General features: G+C 36.7%; 1 protein-coding gene across 2 annotated transcripts; it reads left to right on the forward strand.

The window, feature by feature from the left end:
* The first annotated feature begins 12,758 nt into the window (after positions 1 to 12,758).
* LOC131301631 (transcription factor bHLH49) lies at positions 12,759 to 18,506 on the forward strand. 2 transcript variants are annotated; one of them, XM_058328006.1, is made up of 9 exons: positions 12,759 to 13,067; positions 13,678 to 14,697; positions 14,783 to 15,010; positions 15,335 to 15,400; positions 15,864 to 15,932; positions 16,367 to 16,438; positions 16,538 to 16,735; positions 17,374 to 17,525; positions 18,096 to 18,506. In XM_058328006.1, exons 2-8 carry the CDS (start codon positions 13,831 to 13,833, stop codon positions 17,476 to 17,478), a joined length of 1,605 nt encoding a protein of 534 aa, XP_058183989.1. In that variant the 5' UTR covers positions 12,759 to 13,067; positions 13,678 to 13,830; the 3' UTR covers positions 17,479 to 17,525; positions 18,096 to 18,506. The 2 variants fall into 2 exon arrangements, with proteins under 2 accessions (XP_058183989.1, XP_058183990.1); XM_058328007.1 differs by having other exon boundaries at positions 12,783 to 13,090.
* Positions 18,507 to 18,634: the final 128 nt, after the last annotated feature.

The following is an 18,634-nucleotide window of genomic DNA, read 5'->3' on the forward strand; positions in this document are numbered from 1 at the left end:
TCTTCACACCCATTCAAACGGATTAAAATTTGAGCACTTAATTTTTTAACTATATTTTTTAATGTATGCAATCTTGTGGAGTAGAAACATGATTATGAGAGCCTTAGAGACAAAATTTGATTATGTCTCTTTAGAATAATATGATCAGAATAATAAGATCTTCATACCCATTCAAACGGATTAAAATTTGAGCACTTAATTTTTTAATTATATTTTTTAATGTATAAACCGTCTCAAAAAATTAAGTGCTCAAATTTTAATCCGTTTAAATGGGTGTGAAGATCTTATTATTTTGATCATATTATTCTAAAGAGACATAATCAAATTTTGTCTCTAAGGCTCTCATAATCACGTTTCTACTTCATAGGATTGTAAATTGGTGGTTGGAAATTTGTTTTTAAACAAAACGTTGTCGTTTTGCCCCTGGGTACTGTGCCCATGGGGCAGCAGAGCCCCCGGGTCCGGTCCGATCCACAGCATCCGGCTGGTTCATGTAGTGCATCGGTGTCTCATATAGGCGTTCCTTGGTAGGGTTCATGAAGAGCTCATAAATACGATTCAAATCATTCACTTTATATATAAAGTCAGTTGTGTACGTCATATGTTTGAAATCAAGATAATTAGACAATTGTAGCCATGTTATTACTCCTAAGATATATAGGTCTTCAAGTTTATTTTCTCAATCGTTATCTCATTTAATTCTTCTCAAATAAATATCCTTTGATCACGTGGCTCGATGTCTAATCAATTTGGGTCGTTTGTATTTTTTTAGGAATAATCCACTTGGAAGGTCATATAAATGGTTAAGATCATGCTGCTAAACTCTCGATGGACTCTACCCAGGTGCACTATAAGGACATCGGATTAGTGGTTCACAACCCCTGAATAATTTTTTCGTTGGGACAAATTTTTCTGGGGGAAATCATGTTCTCCCTTGCTGTGATCTCGATTGAAGGTTGTGGATCTCTTTTGCTGTGACCTTGTTTGGTGTCTGTGGACTGTGGTTATCAGAGAATGTGGTGTTGAGGCTTTGAAGATGGGATTACTAGAAGGTGGCTTCTTATGTCAGATCTGGGCTCCATTGGATTACTAAAAGGTGGCTTCTTATGTCAGATCTGGGCTCCATTGGAAATCCTTTTGTTACATTTGGTGGCTGATCATCAGATCTGTGTCATGGTACTAAGTTTGGTTCTATGGTGTGGGGTTCTGTTTTGCTATTTTTGCTTTGGTTGATTATTTATCAACCTTTTGGGCTCTTTGGCATATGATTGATGCTAGGATAGGTGTCAATCTCATTGGGATATATCCCTAACGTTGTGATGCCGTCTTTTGCTTGTTGTACTCTTTTCTTCTCTTAATAAAATTTTCTTCTTCGCCGTTCAAAAAAAGAGAAGGCATAATACATTCTTTGCTCAATTTCCTATCAAAAATTTGGGAAAATAACTCATCAAACTTTTACTCATATCCGACTGAGCAAATTTTTTTGCAAGATTCCTTAAACAACGTTTTAAACAAATTGAGCTCCGATCATTTTTGTGAGACCTCGATGTGCATTTGGTGTACCCATAGTCGGACTCTATTTTCATTGCAAATAAGTTTAAGATTAAGGAAAAGAAATTAACAAAGAGAATTACTTTTTACCAATGACCGTAGATAATGTGTAGGGATATTTTTTTTTCCCAGTCGGTAGGAGATATCATTACATCATGTATGAAGTACAAAGTACAAATCACGGGACACTATATCCATTGTGTGAGAGTCCACAAAATAACCAAACATAACAACTGGATAAATAAGCCTATTAAAGGGACCACAATTATTATAAGCTCAACTTAACTACAAGCTCCATTAAGGGGAGAAATAACTTTAACAAATGCAAAAGAAAAAACACTTTTATGCAGGTGAAAATACTCGAACTCTTGATCTTCTAGTGAGACGAATTGAGCTAGCCCAGTTGGTTAATACTGATCTTTGACTAAATCTCAGATTCCATTTGGTAGCCTAAACACAAATCAGTAAAAGGACCAACTCAAAAAACCTATTTTGTTGGTGAAGTTATCGAGAAAAACGCAATGCTGAAAATAAAGAATGAAAATCTACAACCTGAAAGCACATTAGCACATTTACATTTTTCAAGACCTGAAATTGACAAGTCTGTTTTTTTGTAATGCAAAGTGTCTCATATACATTTTTCCAGACCCTGAAATTGGTAAGTCTATTTTTTTGGTAATGCAAAGTGTCTCGGGCTTCTTTGTGCACACATTGAACTGATCTCTATCTACAATCCTTCCGACAACTGTTTCACACGTTGACGCATGGGGTGAGGTGGCCTTAAAAGTTGCTAACAAGAAGAATCGAATTTGAGATCTCATAATAAAGCAACTACGTAAGTCCCAAGCTAAGACTACCAGACCAACTCCATGGAATTGAATTTTGTAAGATTTCAATTAATTTTCTAGAAAAAATTTAATTTGTTAACTTAGAGAGCGAGCAATGGACGTGTTTGCGATAGCTGTGCATACAAATTTTAGATTCTGCTACAAATTTCAGATTTCAAATTTTAGTAGAAGTTGAGAAATCTGTTTGTTGCAGCTGCGAGATTATGAGAATTTCATTGATTTTTTGAGAATTCGTGTTGCAGAATCCCAAAAGCTACCCAAACCCAGCTTTGAAATTTTGAGAATTTCTTTCAATTTTCAAGTTCTCAGAATTTATAGATTTTAAAAATCAATTATATAGAATTTTTGACAAACATTCTAAACTGATTTTTAGAAGCTAGAATTCAAAAATCTGTCAAAATAGTTTTTCGCGTACACTCACAATGTGGCCCTCCATGGATTCGTTAAGGACAAACAGACATTGGCAATCTTATGATTTGTCTCAATCACAAATGTCCTGGTCAAACAAGCAATTAGAAAGTACAGTCACCCCAACAATGGCAAGAAGCTAATTAGCAAAATCCAGCATACAGTAGCGAAACATCAATTTCTGCAATTTAAGTGGGAAAATGAATTATTGATAACTCTCTCTATCTGATCACCCGTGAATAGTTGAGTTTAGCTAAATTAGTAATTTTTGTCGGTTTTTAATCAAAAAAATTCAAATTAATCATTCGTTTAAAAATTTATGTACAATTTTGAAGCTCTAACGCAATTTTGTAGTTGAAAATACACGAGATTGAGGTATATCTGTGCTCATATTAGCTTATAATAGCTGCATGTGAATCTTGTGTACGTAAAGGAACATATGCACATCGATCCCAGCAAAAAAAAAAAAATTAAGCAAAAAATGTGCGATTTATTAAGTAACAATACGACAATACAACCCATTAAATCCTCTTTCTTTTTTTTTGCGAACTTTAGAAGTGTTTTCATTGATACGAAAATTATACATCGGGAACGAGTAACCAAGGAGAGAGAAAAGCAGCCACAAAGGAGGCCTAAACTCACAAACGAATATTTATGACCTTACAGAGACAAGACTTGTCTCTGACCTGGAAAAGCCATCAAGACGACGTAAAAAAACCCACCACAGCAACACCCACAAGGAGTGAGAGAAAGTCCCACGCAGGGGAAGAAAACCAACAAAAAATAAATAAAATTAGCAAACAAAAAGTAAAGCAAAACCTACGAGCAAACAACAGATCCACAAACGCCAATCAAGGCACCGTCCAAAAACGCCAATCAAGACCCTCACTATCGCCACCACTGCTGCTACCAAGGTGGCCAAATCACAACAAAGACCATGGAACAAAACCTTGATCACCACATGCAGCAACCACACCCCACTGTACAGCACTACCAACTGCTACATCCGTTCCAAGAAACTACGCCCTCGTCAGTGTAACGATCCGGATTTTTGACCTAATTTTTTTTTCCTAAATATAATATTATTTAGAATTATTTTCCTTAATGCAATTCTTTTTTTTAAATACAATTATGCATGTAATATATACATGTATTCTTTTTAAAATTTTCCTACACACAAATTACATGCATGCACAAATACAAACTCCTTCCGTCTCTCCGTCTCCTACTCAGTCTCTACTTTCTCCCTAACCCTAAAATCAAGCCAAATTCGTCCATTCTAAATCTCATGAACCCAGCCCCATTAAATTCACTCTTATCCTCTTCCACCAAAATTCTCCTATAAATACCCCACCCCATTGACCCACGAAATTTACATCACAATATTCCCCACGCCCCACCAGTCCAAAAGAGAGACAAAAGTGAGTTTCGTACCAAGACCCAACCAAAACTCAATCCGACCATTCCAATCTCTTCCTTCTACTCTTAGCATCACCAAGTATCGTTCAATTTGGTTCCAAAGTCTCCCGATCAAAAAAATCCAAAGTCTTCTTCCCCAAAATTCAAGATTCGTTTTTAAATCAATTCGATCCGATTAAAGGTATTATAATTCATTCCAACCTCTTCTCCAAGTATATTAATATGCTAAGATGTTAGTTTTTATGACTAGAACAAAAAAGAATCGAGATTGGAATTCAACGAACGAAACCCAAATTTTCCAAAAAACAAAAAAAAACACTGCGCACTGTTTGTCGCCGCACTTGCTGATCATGTTTTTTTTTTCTTTTCCTTTGGAACTGTTCACCGCTGGAAGTTTTAGAAAAATTGACGCTATAATTACACTTATCCCCCTGCTCTTTTTAAATGTAACGTTTCAGCCCAGATCATTAAATGTAATTGGTTATCTTATTGCAGTTACACCCTTGAGGCTGTTTAGTATAGATATTTGGCCCAATTGAGTTATAGACTTAAAACAATTAGGCCCTTAGGTTACTTAATTGTCCAGTTCGACCCCATCGTTATATTATCACTAATATGTTAATTTAAATTCATAAAAAAATAAGCCTAGAGTTACTAGTAATTGTACAAAATTATTTTTCTTTATTAATAAAGATTTCTGTTAATAATATTTACTTCTTGACCATACAAGATTAAGGGCAACGGCCCGTTCATAATAAGTTGCGTGATTACATTGTTTATTAATTGTTTTAATTATTATTGATTTGTTGTATATTGCATCGATACTTGATTTGAGTGCTAGATTAGACCCTAGAGACATAGGGTGGTATGCGAATAGAATTCACTTAGACGGTCCTAAGTAATGGATGAATTGAAAAATTTTATTTCTAGATTGCCTGCAGGCGTGATGTTGAGATTTGTGATGAGATTGAAACTGACGAGTGTCCAGTGATGAATTGATAAACTGGTGTGTGTCCAGTGATGATGGTGAAGTGGTATATAAGATAGGCGAACCCTAGTTGTGATTCAGGCATGATAAGCTTTCCCCTTGTTATAGTTATTGGGATGCACACTCGGTACATAAGGTGTATCTGCGACAGCAAAGGGAAGTGATCTCATGGGACCGAGCATGACTAGCGGTTGGGGAGGAAAGATCTCGCGGAGGGATCTTAGATTTCACATTAGAATAATGAATAATAATAAACTGATGTTTGTGAATCTCTGTTCTACTTTTCATATCTTTATTATCCTGTTACTTGCTAACTGTAAGGTAAGAGGGGTAGTTGGGTTGTATTATTCTATTGGGTGATTTATCACTCACGGATACGTCTGTATCCTGGCAAATCGTTTGCTTCGGCGATCAATTTGCCAAAGGAGGCAGGATTCACTGGAGAGGATTCAAAGATAGTGCAGTTCGACACGGAAAAAATATCAGGAACGAAGATCGAGTGTGCTTCGAATTTGTATCAAGCCTAGAGTCAGCTCTGAAGTTAAATGTATTTTGAATCAGTAAATTTATCTTGTGACTGTAATAGCTAAACTTTATTTTGAAAAATTATATTTATTTAGCAAATTTTCTTAAGATTTTATTTTATATTGCTTCCGAAAAGTCGGGGCGTTACAGTCAGGGTACGAACCTATGTGACGCCCACAATGACAAGAATGAGGCCGCCCTAATAACGTTGATGGAACTACAGAACCATTGGAAAGAATAGCATACAGTGAGGAAGATCGGACAAAGGAGCACATAAAGCAGGCTGCTCTAGCGACGATCGGCTTCGTTTATGCCGGGCAACTGGGTGGCCAAATCACAACAAAGACCATGGAACAAAACCTTGATCACCACATGCAACAGCCACAACCCACTGTACAGCACTACCAACTGCTACATCCGTCCCAAGAAACTACGCCCTCGTCAGGGCGCAAACCTATGCGATGCCCACAATGACAATAATGGGGCCGGCCTAATAACGTCGATGGAACTACCAAACCATTGGAAAGAATAGCATACAGTGAGAAAGATCGGACAAACTGCTCTAGCGACGATTGGCTTCGTTGACGTTGGAGCTCGCTGAAATCAAAAGGGATATATCTGAAGGAGAAAGAGAGGAAGAATGGGGGGGGGGGGGCGGTTGGCTTCCCACAAGAAAACCCTAAGCGTCAAAATTCAGATATATATATATATATATATATATATATATATTAAATCCTGTTAACTAAGCTCCCTCGATTGAATTTGCAAACCGGCCTAGTTAGTTGGGTGTTCGTTTCAATTTCACCAAGGTCTTGAGTTCGAGATCACTTGGAGTCTATTAACTTATTAACCTTAGGAGTTATACTAACACATAGTATATTGTATTTATATCTTGTCATTTCTAAACCCTAAAAATTTATAAATAACACAAACAACGTACCTTTGACGAATATAGATCATAGTATATAGTTCTCAAATTATTAATGCTTGGAAACAGTCGGTTTGACTTTTAAAAGTGTCCCCCAAGTTTATTAATCTTATATTTGTACTCGTCATCAGTTTATAAAACTCGATCGATGTTCATTTAATCCGTAATGTATAATTTATAGTAATAATTATTAAGAGTACTTTAATAGCTAGCTAGATTGACATAATGTAAAGTCTCAAACGTGCTTTCTTTTAATTGATTAAAGTTCAAGACCGAGCCAACTTTACTACTAGCAATTAGCATCACCATGAGAGAGAGAGAGAGAGAGAGAGAGAGAGAGAGAGAGAGAGAGAGAGAGAGAGAGAGAGAGAGCTAGGGAGAATCAATGAGACAGTGTCTTTGAATCATGGTAATCAAAAGAATTCTCTAATTAATTCTAAAGCTCTCTAGTTAAGATAAGAGATCTGGAATCCCCAAGTCCCATACCATGGATTTGGTTTTAGCTTTTTCCCAAAAGGAGAGCCCATGCCAGCAATGAACCAGACCTGCACTCTTGTACATTTATGCATTTTACTACTCCAAATAGGAGTGGCAATTTTCATCATTTTTCCTTGTACGACGCCTTACTTCAAAAGAGCAAACAATTACACGGGGCAGTGCCCCTTTTGCCAAGTTCTTTGCTGTCACATATACTATATAGTATATTCTAATTGGTGGCAAAAGGTACCAGGGAATCTCATCTCTTTTCTTTTAAATTAGTTTGGGTCGTGGTAGGTTATTATTCATCATCTTCTCCTTTGGAGTATTCTCTCAAAGATTTTGGGTACATATATATGTGTTTTTCTTTTTTAATGACTTAGATGTCCGGATAAACATGCGCGCACCTCAAACCAGTTCATTTGTCCAATAGCTAGCTAGACCCAATTCAAATTGGAGCAAATCTCTGTGCGTATGGACTGACCTCATAGGAGTTAATAGCTTCTGAGATGTTTCAACATGAGACTTTAGAAGATCGAAGAAATTTCTAAGTTTCACGCCTTAACCAACAAGCCAACCCCTTGGAATCTTGATACATGGTTTCTTAACTAAGGGCTTAGAACAATTCTAGCTTTTTGAGCATTATCTTTGATATTTTCAAAAATATTTGGGTAAAATTTATATTATTTTTTTTACTTTTTCGATTCTTCTTGACTCGAGACGAATCAATAATGCACACAAGTTAGACGCGAAACTGACAAACGCGATATTTTTTGAATATGAACAAAATAAGAATAAATCCAAAAATCTTAGCGGAACTCAGCCTGATACAAAATTTAAAGTTTTCAAGTATACTTTTTTTGTAAAACAAATCCAAATTGGTACATAGCTAGGTTTCCCATATTTAGGCCTACCCCATTAACATAATCTTTGGTTAGATAAAAAGTACCAAAGCAAACGGATGGTTTTTGTTGTCTCCTGGTCATGATTATCACCATATGTTTATTTCTTTACCTATCTCTTGAAACAATACCTAGTGAAATCAACCCAATCAATACATATGTATGCTTTTACATATACGACCGATTTTCTAAGGCCTTGCTCGGCTAATGTTCTTATTTTTTGTTTTCTGAAACAAATTATTCTTTCACAATATATTATTTTTAATTCAAAAAATAAAAGTACTTATTTTCTAAACGAAACGACGCCTAAAGCTCATAGTAAGCGTGAATTAAAAATTCACAAAAGTGAGGTAAGGGGACTGCATTAATATTTTATAAGCATGGGTTTTTGTGCTAATTTCAAGTTCCAATGCCAACTAATAATGACACAAGAGAAAGAGAAAATGAACTGTCTAGTAGCAGTATATAAGATAGTAAAAATATATATATATTTGCATTAATTTTGCACAGATAAAACTAATATTATTCTTTTGATTTTTAAATAAATCCACGGATGACCTGAATTAAAATAATTAATCAAAATATGTCCTGATACGCACGTATTTTTATGCATCGTTTTATAGCCTCGACGTGGTCGGTCAACTATGAGAATGTAAGTGATAGGAGACAGACCATTAGATACGATTACATTTAAAGTACTGGAATTTCTTTTTCATCTTTTTATTAGGAGTAATTTAATTTATGCAAACGAAAAGTAGAAATACAGTTAAGAGACATATTCATCCAAGTACAACTGCAAGAAAGCATTAAAGTATGGCGGTTTGACCATTCAAGGGCTATAGAGGTTAGTCAGCTAAGATCGACGAAGTGGAATGGAGCGTAGTCGGTGACTCTTTTATATTTTCATGTACGTAGACAGGATACGATTTCCGTAAGCACTCATTTTTAGTGGCGGACTCAGAATTTGTCTCACATACGGGCACATTATACTAATAACCTTAAGCAAAAATTGAAATTAAGCGCAAAGGCACAAACTATGAAAAATTGAATTGTAAATTTCATTCATTGGGTAAAAACCAAACAAAGAAATGAAGGCCTAATTTTCCCACACAATCAAGATATATATTAAAAACTTAAAAGAAAATAATAAAAAGTCCTAAATTATGTATTCCCAAATTAAAATTTATTTCAATAAAATGTAACTTTCGCTGTGTAGCTCCAAATTTAATTGATGATTGGTGAGGAAAATGGTGAGGTGACGAGCGACGACCACATAGACGAGCGACCGGCAACGACAAAATAAATCAAGCGTCAAACGAGTTTTTCCTGTTAAGTTTTTTGTGTGGGTTTCTCATTCTCCCACTCATTTTTGTCAAAAAAAATACTCATTTTTACATAAAAAAATAAACTATAAAAAAAAGGGATGGGGTGGGGTGGGGTGACCCCACGTGCCCCTTACTCGGTCCGCTCCTGCCCATCCCCTCCTCAAGTTCCTTAGGATATAATAGATTATAACTAACGAATTAGAAAAATAAATAAATAAATTCTGCTACGAGACTTTTGGGCTTTTTGGACGGTTTGACCATTCAAAAATATAGTCTATTTGTATCAAGAGTCATGCTATCTGTACCGACGAGATTTGTATGTACATATACATGAAAAAATGGTGTTTAGATCAAGCACTATACACACATCGGATGCTGTTGATTATCGCGTAGGCCCCTCGGTTTTTTTTTTATAGAATTTTTGCAGCTCGGATCGGCCGTCCAGTGGCCGGAGACGGCCCGGCGCGGCCGATCTGTACGATTTTCCTACACACGGTCGGTACGTATATCATTTTCGCTATGTAAAAATGCATTTTCCTTTCCAAATTCCTAAACCAAAATCCGTAGCTCCGTCCTGTTGCTCCTATTTGCATTATGTCTCCAAGACCCTCTAGCGATGAAATACCCAGACTTTGATTCCACAATGCGCGCGCGTACACATATATATATATGCTTGGTTAACCAAGAAAAACTGGAATCTCTGTAGTAGATATTTACTTCGATTGAAATTTCAAGCATGTATTTCTTTTCTTTTTTTCCTCATATTTCTTTTCTTTTTTCCCTCATGCAACCACACGGTTTACGTAAATCAACCAGCAAAACAATCAACTTAGTACAATCTTGACGGATGAGATGTGCAATCTAACTCCCCGTACCCGTAAATTTGTAATTGCACTTCTGTACGGGGATATGAATGCCATCTCAAGATGTATTCCCTTCCCAACTTGTAGCACTAAACTCTAATTTATGGACCTCATGATCATGAATCTATATCTCCTCTTCTGTCTCCAAATCTTCAAACAGAGGAGACCTAAATTTCAAAGTAATCTTAGGATACCGCCACGCGATACTTCTTCAAACCATTACAACAAAAAAAAAAAAAACACTTATAACTTTTTCTGTTTTGTTTTTTATGAAGAAACTTTTTCTGTTGACATTTTATAAACAATGACAAAAGCTTTGTACGAAATTTTAGTTATAGCTGTGACAACACCTATTTAACCTTAATGGGTGTCTCTGAGTATTGACCTAAGCTCTCTTCCCAAAGTATAATGAACCAAAAAAAGTACTTCGTACCAAGCTCAGGTCGGTCTCAATCCCTCCATTCGGTTCAGTTTTAGACGTCTACTTGGATTCTTGGAATTATGGTGGTAAACGAGTCGAGCCGAAAATTTGCTGAACGCGAAAAATTTGAGTTCGGACTTGGCTCGAGCCTTAATGAGCCGAGTTCGATCATTTACTAAACAAACCTTTTCAATCTATCCAAGCTGAATTTTTGTTGAATGAGAACTCGAAAACGAGCCGAAAACTCAAGCTCGACTTGATTACTAAACGAGTCGAGTCAAGTCGAGCTGAGCCAAGCTTACGAGCCGTTCGATTCATTTATAACCCTACTTCGAACGTAGTTTTGAAAAGCTAACTTAATCAATGAATGGTAGTTATATCAACAGTTCACACTTGTAGTAGACAAAATGCATTATGAAAGTTTTGAACAATTCATGTCGTCTTCATCAAACGTAAACTATGCGTCTGAGAAGCTATTTTTTTTTACAAAGTCGTATTTTTTGCAGGATCGATATAAAATATCAACGATTTCGATTATCTGTTATGAATCTAAAGTATGCCCGTGAAAACTAAAAACTGGGCCAAAGTGGAGGATGGAGGCTGGACCAGAGTGAAAAATAATCTGAAAATGAGAGTTGGCAATGTCAGTTCCTAGCTGAAGATACTATTATAATTGAAACATAGAGCGGATAAAAAATAAATAAATTGAAACATAGACATTAAAGTAAAGTTAGGTAAGAAAAAATAAATTACTACACCACATAATAGTACTCCCTCCGTTTCAAAATTTTTGAACTTTTTCGATATTTGTGTCGTTCTTTAAACTCTTATACGGAGTATCTTTCAATACGAATCTTCAAAAATATGCAATATGGATTTTGTTTGATGATTTTCGATTAGATTTATAATACAAAATTATAAAAAACATGATAACTTGAAAGATATAAAATTTTTAAGGACGATGCAAATATCAAAAAAGATCAAAAATTTTGAGAATGAGGGAATATTAAATTGGTATTATTAAGTTGGTAAAGCGAAGCTTAGAGTAGCTTTAGGCCCCATTTCGGTACTCAAAAAAAGCCTTTATTTTTTAAGAAGGCAATTTCAATTTCAAAAATGAAGGGCTTATTCAAATCTAAAAATATGCACTATGGATCTTGTTTGAAAGATCTCATTGAGATCTTTTATACGATGCAAAAAAAATTAAAAAATTATTTTTCATTTACATTATTTTTGAGTTTAAAAATGTGAAATAAGCTGCTTATTTTTTAAGAAGGTTTCTGAAACGGGGCCTTAGACATGCCCGGGTAAATAAATTAAGCAGTAGATACAGTTTAATGGGGCGTAAAATATACTACTAGGTTTAGATTATCAAAAAAAATAAAAATATAGTACTAGGTTTCCACAGTAGCAGAGGCGGTGGTTAATCATCGAGATCTCTCTTTTTTATGTAGGCGTGGGTGTATATGCAGGACCTTTGCAATTAAGCTTCCCTTCCCTTTCACTTTCTTTAACGGTACCCGTTTTTCTAATGGTTAAAACTAGGGGTACCCATTTTTCTAATGGTTAAAACTAGGGGCTACGTGCGTACACCAAATGCATACTGCTTTGTGTGAGATTCTATTTGGGTTCGCACACAAATATCGTAGCCGCTTAATTTATTAACAATAAATTGAGCAAAAAAAGGGTCAAGCAAGAAAATTGACCGAAGAATTAATCAAGCCTAGAGGTACGGGCATACACCAAATGCATACTACGTCGTGTGAGACCCTACTCAGAGTCGGGGTTGCACACAAATATCGTAGCCGCTCAATTTATTTACAAAAAATTGAGCAAAAAAAGGGTAAAGCTAGAAAATTGACTCGAGAATTAATCAAACCCTTATCGATATCTGATTGAGTTAATTTTATAATGAGATTATTAAAAATATTTTAAGCGAATTAAATTGCTTTAATCATTTGCGTGGAATCTTGAAACGGATTTCACAAAAAGCGGTGTGGGAATGGTGTACCCATTTTTTTTTTTTTTTTAACAGAATGGTGTACCCATTTTAAGCAGTCTTTTCTACTATTACCCCCCCTTTCTCTCTCTCTTCTGTATTTAAGCACCAAGCAGTCTTTTCCGTTGCCTCTCTCTCTCTCTCTCTCTCTCTCTCTCTCTTCTGTACTGTGCTTCTGAAGCTCTTTCTGATCTGTTTCTCTCTCCATCTTTACTTCGAGCAGCTTAAAAAAAAGAAGGTTTTTCTCTTGGAGGGCATGAAACATTGACAGTACACATCAGCTGGCTGTAACTGAGAAAGAGGAGAAGGGTTTGAACAAGAACCCCCCCAAATTCAAGAAAAGTTCTCCTCAGTGAAAAAAGCTTCAAAATTGTTGACAGAGAGTACCAAAAGTTGCGCAGATTCTGAAATGGGTATCTTTCTCTTCCTACTTTTGGTTCTCTTTCTCTTTCTTTTTCTCTCTGAGCGGGGGGGTCCGTTGCTCTGACTAGGGTTTTGTTGCAGGGTTTGAATGGGCATTTATGATGCTGAAATCAATGATTTTCCCTTAATTAAATGCTTGTGGACACTTTATGAGATCTTTTCTGTACTGGGTTTGTATTATCCTTGTCATTTGGGGGGGTTTACCCTTATGTAATTTCTAAGGGTGCTACATGGATGACTGCAAAATTTTGTAAATATTAGTGGTCACATTCATCCTTCTGATAGTTGGCACATATGTTGGCACTTGGTATAGGTTTGATACTTTCAATTTTGGGTCATTTTCCCTGAGGACTTCTTCCTTGCTGTTTCACTGTGTCTAGTGATGAATACAACTTGCTAAGGCATTTTTCAATGGTATTTTGAGCTTAGTAGGAAATGAAACTTTTGTCCACAGACACCTAACTTTCCACTTTGCAATGAATCTTTCTTTGTGAATCTGTAAGTTCTGGATTTCTTGATTGAAGTTGGGTATGAAGTTATTGCTTTCGTTGGGTGTTGATATGTTGCTTATGATGTCTCTTTCACTTATTTTTTCCCTAGGTCTTTGATCATCTTTGGTGAGGCAATTAGGCAGTTGGGCAATTAGGATTTGGAGGTCTCCAGTTTTGCTGTCTCAATTTTCATAGGTCTTCAGTTGTTCAAAGATAACTGTAAGATATTGTATCTGTTATTGGCTATTCTTGTTGAAAAGAAATGGATGTTGAGGGTAATGATGAATTTGAGCAAGAAAAGGGGGATGAAGATCTCATGAGCTACCATTCACCCAATGTATCATCGGACTGGCGATTTGGTGGGCCGAATCTCACAAACCCATTGATGGGATCGATTCCTACGGCGAAACCCATGACAGTTTGTAGTAAAGGAGGTCTAATGGAGTCTTCTTCCTCTTCCTCTGCCCCCTTAATGGACTCATTTTGCCACACGGTTTGGGACCACCCCACCAGTACTTCCCAAAACCTGGGCTTCTGTGACATTAATTTGCAAAACAGTGCAACCACCTCAAACAACACACTGGGTATTAGAAAAGGTCCTCTTGCCCCATTGAGTGTTGATAGAACAGTTGATATAGGTTGGGCTCCACCAAATCCAATGGTGAAAGGAGGGGGTGTGTTTTTACCAAATGCTCATGGAATGCTTCTTCCTCAGAGCTTATCCCAGTTCCCAGCAGATTCCGGGTTCATAGAGCGAGCCGCAAGGTTTTCGTGCTTCGGTAGGGGCAATTTCAGCAATATGGTCAACTCTTTTAGTGTATCTGAATCTATGAACCCTTTTGCTAGGAGTGGACCGGTGATGATGCAGCAAGCACAAGAGGTATTTGGAGGAAATGGGTTGAATTCGGATGTGAAGATGAATGAAGCTTCAAGGGGTGTTTCTTTGTCTGCTGAACAAGGGGCTCCTACTGAAGGGAGCCCACTGAAAAATGAGAGAAGGAGCAATAGCTTTGGTATGTCTGCTAATGGGTCGGATGAGGCCGAAAATAGTGGTGGTGATGGTCAAGATAATCCATCTTCTTCTCAACCAATTGTATTGAATAAAAGGAAAAGAGGTGGTGGTGGTCAGGTAAAGGAAATAGACCGATGAACCACTTTTGCTATATGTTTTATTTTTTGTCTTGTATATGTAAATGATTGTTTTTGCATGGTAGGATAATGAACTTGGTCAAAATGACGCCTTACAACCAACTGGTGAAGCTACGAACGATAATACTGAGATTGAACCAAAGGGAGATCTAACCCCAACTTCAACTAGCAATAAGCCTAGTGGAAAGCATGGTAAACAGGGGCCTCAACCTTCAGATTCGCAGAAGGAGGAGTACATACATATTAGAGCTCGAAGAGGCCAGGCAACAAACAGCCACAGTCTTGCAGAAAGAGTAAGACACTTTTGATTACTGTTATGAAGTGTGGTGTTGCATTGTACTTTAGAGAGTGTATTTGAAACAAAATCATCCATGGTTTTCATATTGTGTCCATTTTCAAGTGGATTTTTTTTAAGGTTGAACTTTTAGACAAAAGTTTGGTTCTTTTCAAAGAAACTCCTGAAAAATAGGTTTGATAATTGAGGCAGATGATAACGAAAAACAGAAACAGAAACAATACAAAATAATACCTTGCAGACTCTCTTGTATTGTGCTACTTTCGGCCAAAGTGAACATTTTATGTTAGTCTTTGGTTGAGATTATTAATTTGGATGGCAGGTTAGAAGGGAAAAGATCAGTGAAAGGATGAAGTTTCTTCAGGACCTTGTACCTGGGTGCAGCAAGGTTGGTTTGTTGGAACTAAATAGCTTAGGCTCCTTTTGGGTTGATGTGGACTTCAAATGGAAAGATTAAGCACTATTATTCAACGGCAATGGCTCAAATTTAGATTTGATAACTTGCACATGGATTTCGACATTGAGGTTGGGAGCTTTATGAATATAAATTTGTTATTACAAATTTATAAATTTGTAATAACAAATTTATATGAGTTTTTTGAAAACATTCGTGTTAAGGATTGCAGTGATAGAAAGATCCCAAGAAAAATGCATCCCTTCTACAGTTAATCCATCTTCCTCTGCTGTTTCACAGGTCATCTACAACTAAATCTCTTACATGTTTTCTATTGAATTTGAACCGGAAAATCCACATCTATCCCAACGGACCCTTAGCAGTACAACTAAGTGGAATTCATTCTCATTGCGGTATTGCTGATAGTTATTTCATGAGAATTTGTTTGTTTTTTCAGGTCACTGGCAAGGCAGTTATGCTTGACGAAATCATTAACTATGTGCAATCACTGCAAAGACAAGTTGAGGTAAGCTAGTTGAATCTGATTTTCAACCATAGTAGTTCTTAATTTCATAAGTAGCTCAGTAGCTGTTTTTTAAACTCAGAAACTTTATTGAAGTGCAGATTGAGATACTTGAACTTCTTGACTTTATGGTATTCGTGTATGTTTTTACATGGTTAAGTTAGAATAGAACAGCTAAATAGGTTACATTTTATCATCTCAAGAAAGGTCTTTTTATTTTCCATTTCAGTTGGTTTTCTCGAATGAAGATAAATCCCACAATGACCCCTTATGAAATTTGCTACGTCAAGCTTCTTAGGCACCCACTATACACTGCTTGTCTAAAAGATTTAGGGAAACTTAATTCCTGTAATGGTTATACAGTACTCATGTTAATGAGATTTTATGTCCAGATGAGCTATTGATTAACATGTGAAGTTTTTTTTTTTTTTTTTCAGTTTCTCTCAATGAAGCTTGCAACTGTTAATCCACGCCTGGACTTTAATCTAGAAGGGCTCCTCACAAAAGAGGTACGTAAATGTAACCCTGTACCGGCACACTGTGGGATTAAGATCGAATTTTGAGATTTTGTTTTTTTGGTGCCTAAGAAAAATTGTTCTTCACTACAGATCCTTCAGTCGCGAGCTGGCCCTTCATCTACGTTAGGGTATTCCCACGATATGACCCATATGACTATGCCTTTTGCTCCATTGCATCCTTCTCAACCTGGTGTCCCTGTTATGGCGAACTCTTCAGATGCACTTCGGAGATCCATTAATACCCAATTGGCTGCCATGAGTGAAGGATACAAGGAGCCTAGTTCTCAGGTACATTTGCTAGACCTTTTTGTCTTTGCTATTTATTCTCAAAACTTCTGTTGTGCTCTTGCATATAATCAAATGTGATTGTTCTCATGTATACCTATTCCCTTTCTTCTAAGACGATTAAGTGAGTCTGCCTCGTAAAATGAATGCGCAAATATTGGTGCTCTTATGATGGTTGATAGAGAGAATTCAATAGAAAATTGGAACCAAACCAAGTATCATGTCTCAATCATTTGGAATTGGCTATATGAATCCTCTTCGCCATTCCGTCAAAGGCTACTTGTTCCATTTAAAGTTTAGTACATCAATGCTGTTTCCCCTCAGTATCCAAATCAAATTAGGTCTTTTCCTTCCCACTAGAGTGATCTTATCGCATTTTTACTAGTTGCAAACCCCCTTAGTCTATTTTAAACACCTCATCTTCAACTTGTGCTACAACCAATTGACTAATGTTTATTCGTTTCTAATTCCCTCTTTCCTATTTCACCACACATACATCTCAAAATTCAGTGCGTCAATGGAGAAACAGAAAATTTGGCCCTTCCCATCATAAAATCTTCTGCTCTGGCAGTGTGGGTTGGCCCCTATATTTGTGTTCTTGTCAAGTCTCCAATTCAAATTTTTGATACTATTTTCTGCAGGTACCCAATATGTGGGGGGAGGACGAGCTTCACAATGTTGTACAGATGGGCTTCAATTCTAGTGCTCCCCTTGACAGCCAAGAGTTAAATGGTATGACAGATTAGTTTTTCCCACTATAAGCCTCTTCACAGAAGCAGTCCAACAGCTATAGGTAAGCAGTCATGTAAATACGCTTGTCTTTGCCTCCGGGCCACATGGAAGTTGATTTTGAGAAGTTTTTTAGTTCTGAATCTTCTGATGCCATGCTATATAGCATTCCTGTATTATGGTCCTATAAAATGGATAGCCAAATTTGACAGATTTCCTAAAAGGCATTTAGGTTATGTTTTGTACGATTATTTAATGGGAGGGGTTTTAGTACTTTTGAACTAGTCACTACTTACCCACGTTTGTGTGCAATTTTAGTGCTGGAATTGTGACCCCATCACCCCTTTTACTCCCTTATTGGGACTTTTCGCATCCTGATTAAGCTTTTGCCTGGAAAAAAAATGCTAGGCACACATAGTTCACATCTCCCCACCAGTGATGGTGGTTCCCCTTAGGCCCTAGGTCCTACCATTACTTGTGAGAGAGGATGTAAGACAATACGAATGGACGGAAGCTTGGATGTGTCCTTGCTCCTTAGCATTGCTCTTCATCATCCATTGTCAGACTGTTAGTTTAAGATCAGCTTGCTTTTTTATTTGGGTAAAAGATCAACTTGTTAATCGACATTTTGCAGGGTCATTGCTGGGGCTTGGGTGGTCAACTGTGACACGGCAAATTTGTATCTGATGCTGCGCCAGTGTCCGTCATTCGAAAATCCTGTAGTGAATTTAATATACTGCTCTGCCAGAAAAGCTAAAATTTGCGACTACCGCAATGGAATTGTTTTGTCGACAAGAGAAAATATGGATCAAAGTCGTATTACTTGACAAAACCAAGATGCATGCGTGTTGTAAAGGATTCTGAAATGAAGGACTTGGTTTTGTTCTTAAATTTACTTTCGGCTGGCTTGGGCTTCAAAGGAGGTTGAAGTTCAAGCCATAGAGCTGTACTTGTTGAATTTAAGGTGGAAGAAGTTTGAAGCTATGTATGTTAACTATACATGTTGACCAATGAAGATGAAATGCTATTCCTGTTAAATTCACTACTCCTTTCTTGGATTATCACGATTTTGATCATTTTTTTTTGGTTAGATTCCTTGTGGGAATCACATGATGTGTTAATTCTTGTGGTACTCCTACTCCTTACTTTTGCGCGTTAAAAAGAAGAAGAAAA

The sequence above is a fragment of the Rhododendron vialii genome, chromosome 9a (assembly GCF_030253575.1).
Source record: "Rhododendron vialii isolate Sample 1 chromosome 9a, ASM3025357v1".
Taxonomy (NCBI): domain Eukaryota; kingdom Viridiplantae; phylum Streptophyta; class Magnoliopsida; order Ericales; family Ericaceae; genus Rhododendron; species Rhododendron vialii.

Bases quoted from the DNA above. Each gene is read 5' to 3' on its own strand.
- LOC131301631 (XM_058328006.1), top strand. From the start codon at position 13,831: ATGGATGTTGAGGGTAATGATGAATTTGAGCAAGAAAAGGGGGATGAA. The intron at 15,401-15,863 runs GTTGGTTTGTTG...TTGTTTTTTCAG, and splicing joins TTGTACCTGGGTGCAGCAAG to GTCACTGGCAAGGCAGTTAT. The intron at 16,736-17,373 runs GTACATTTGCTA...TATTTTCTGCAG, and splicing joins ACAAGGAGCCTAGTTCTCAG to GTACCCAATATGTGGGGGGA.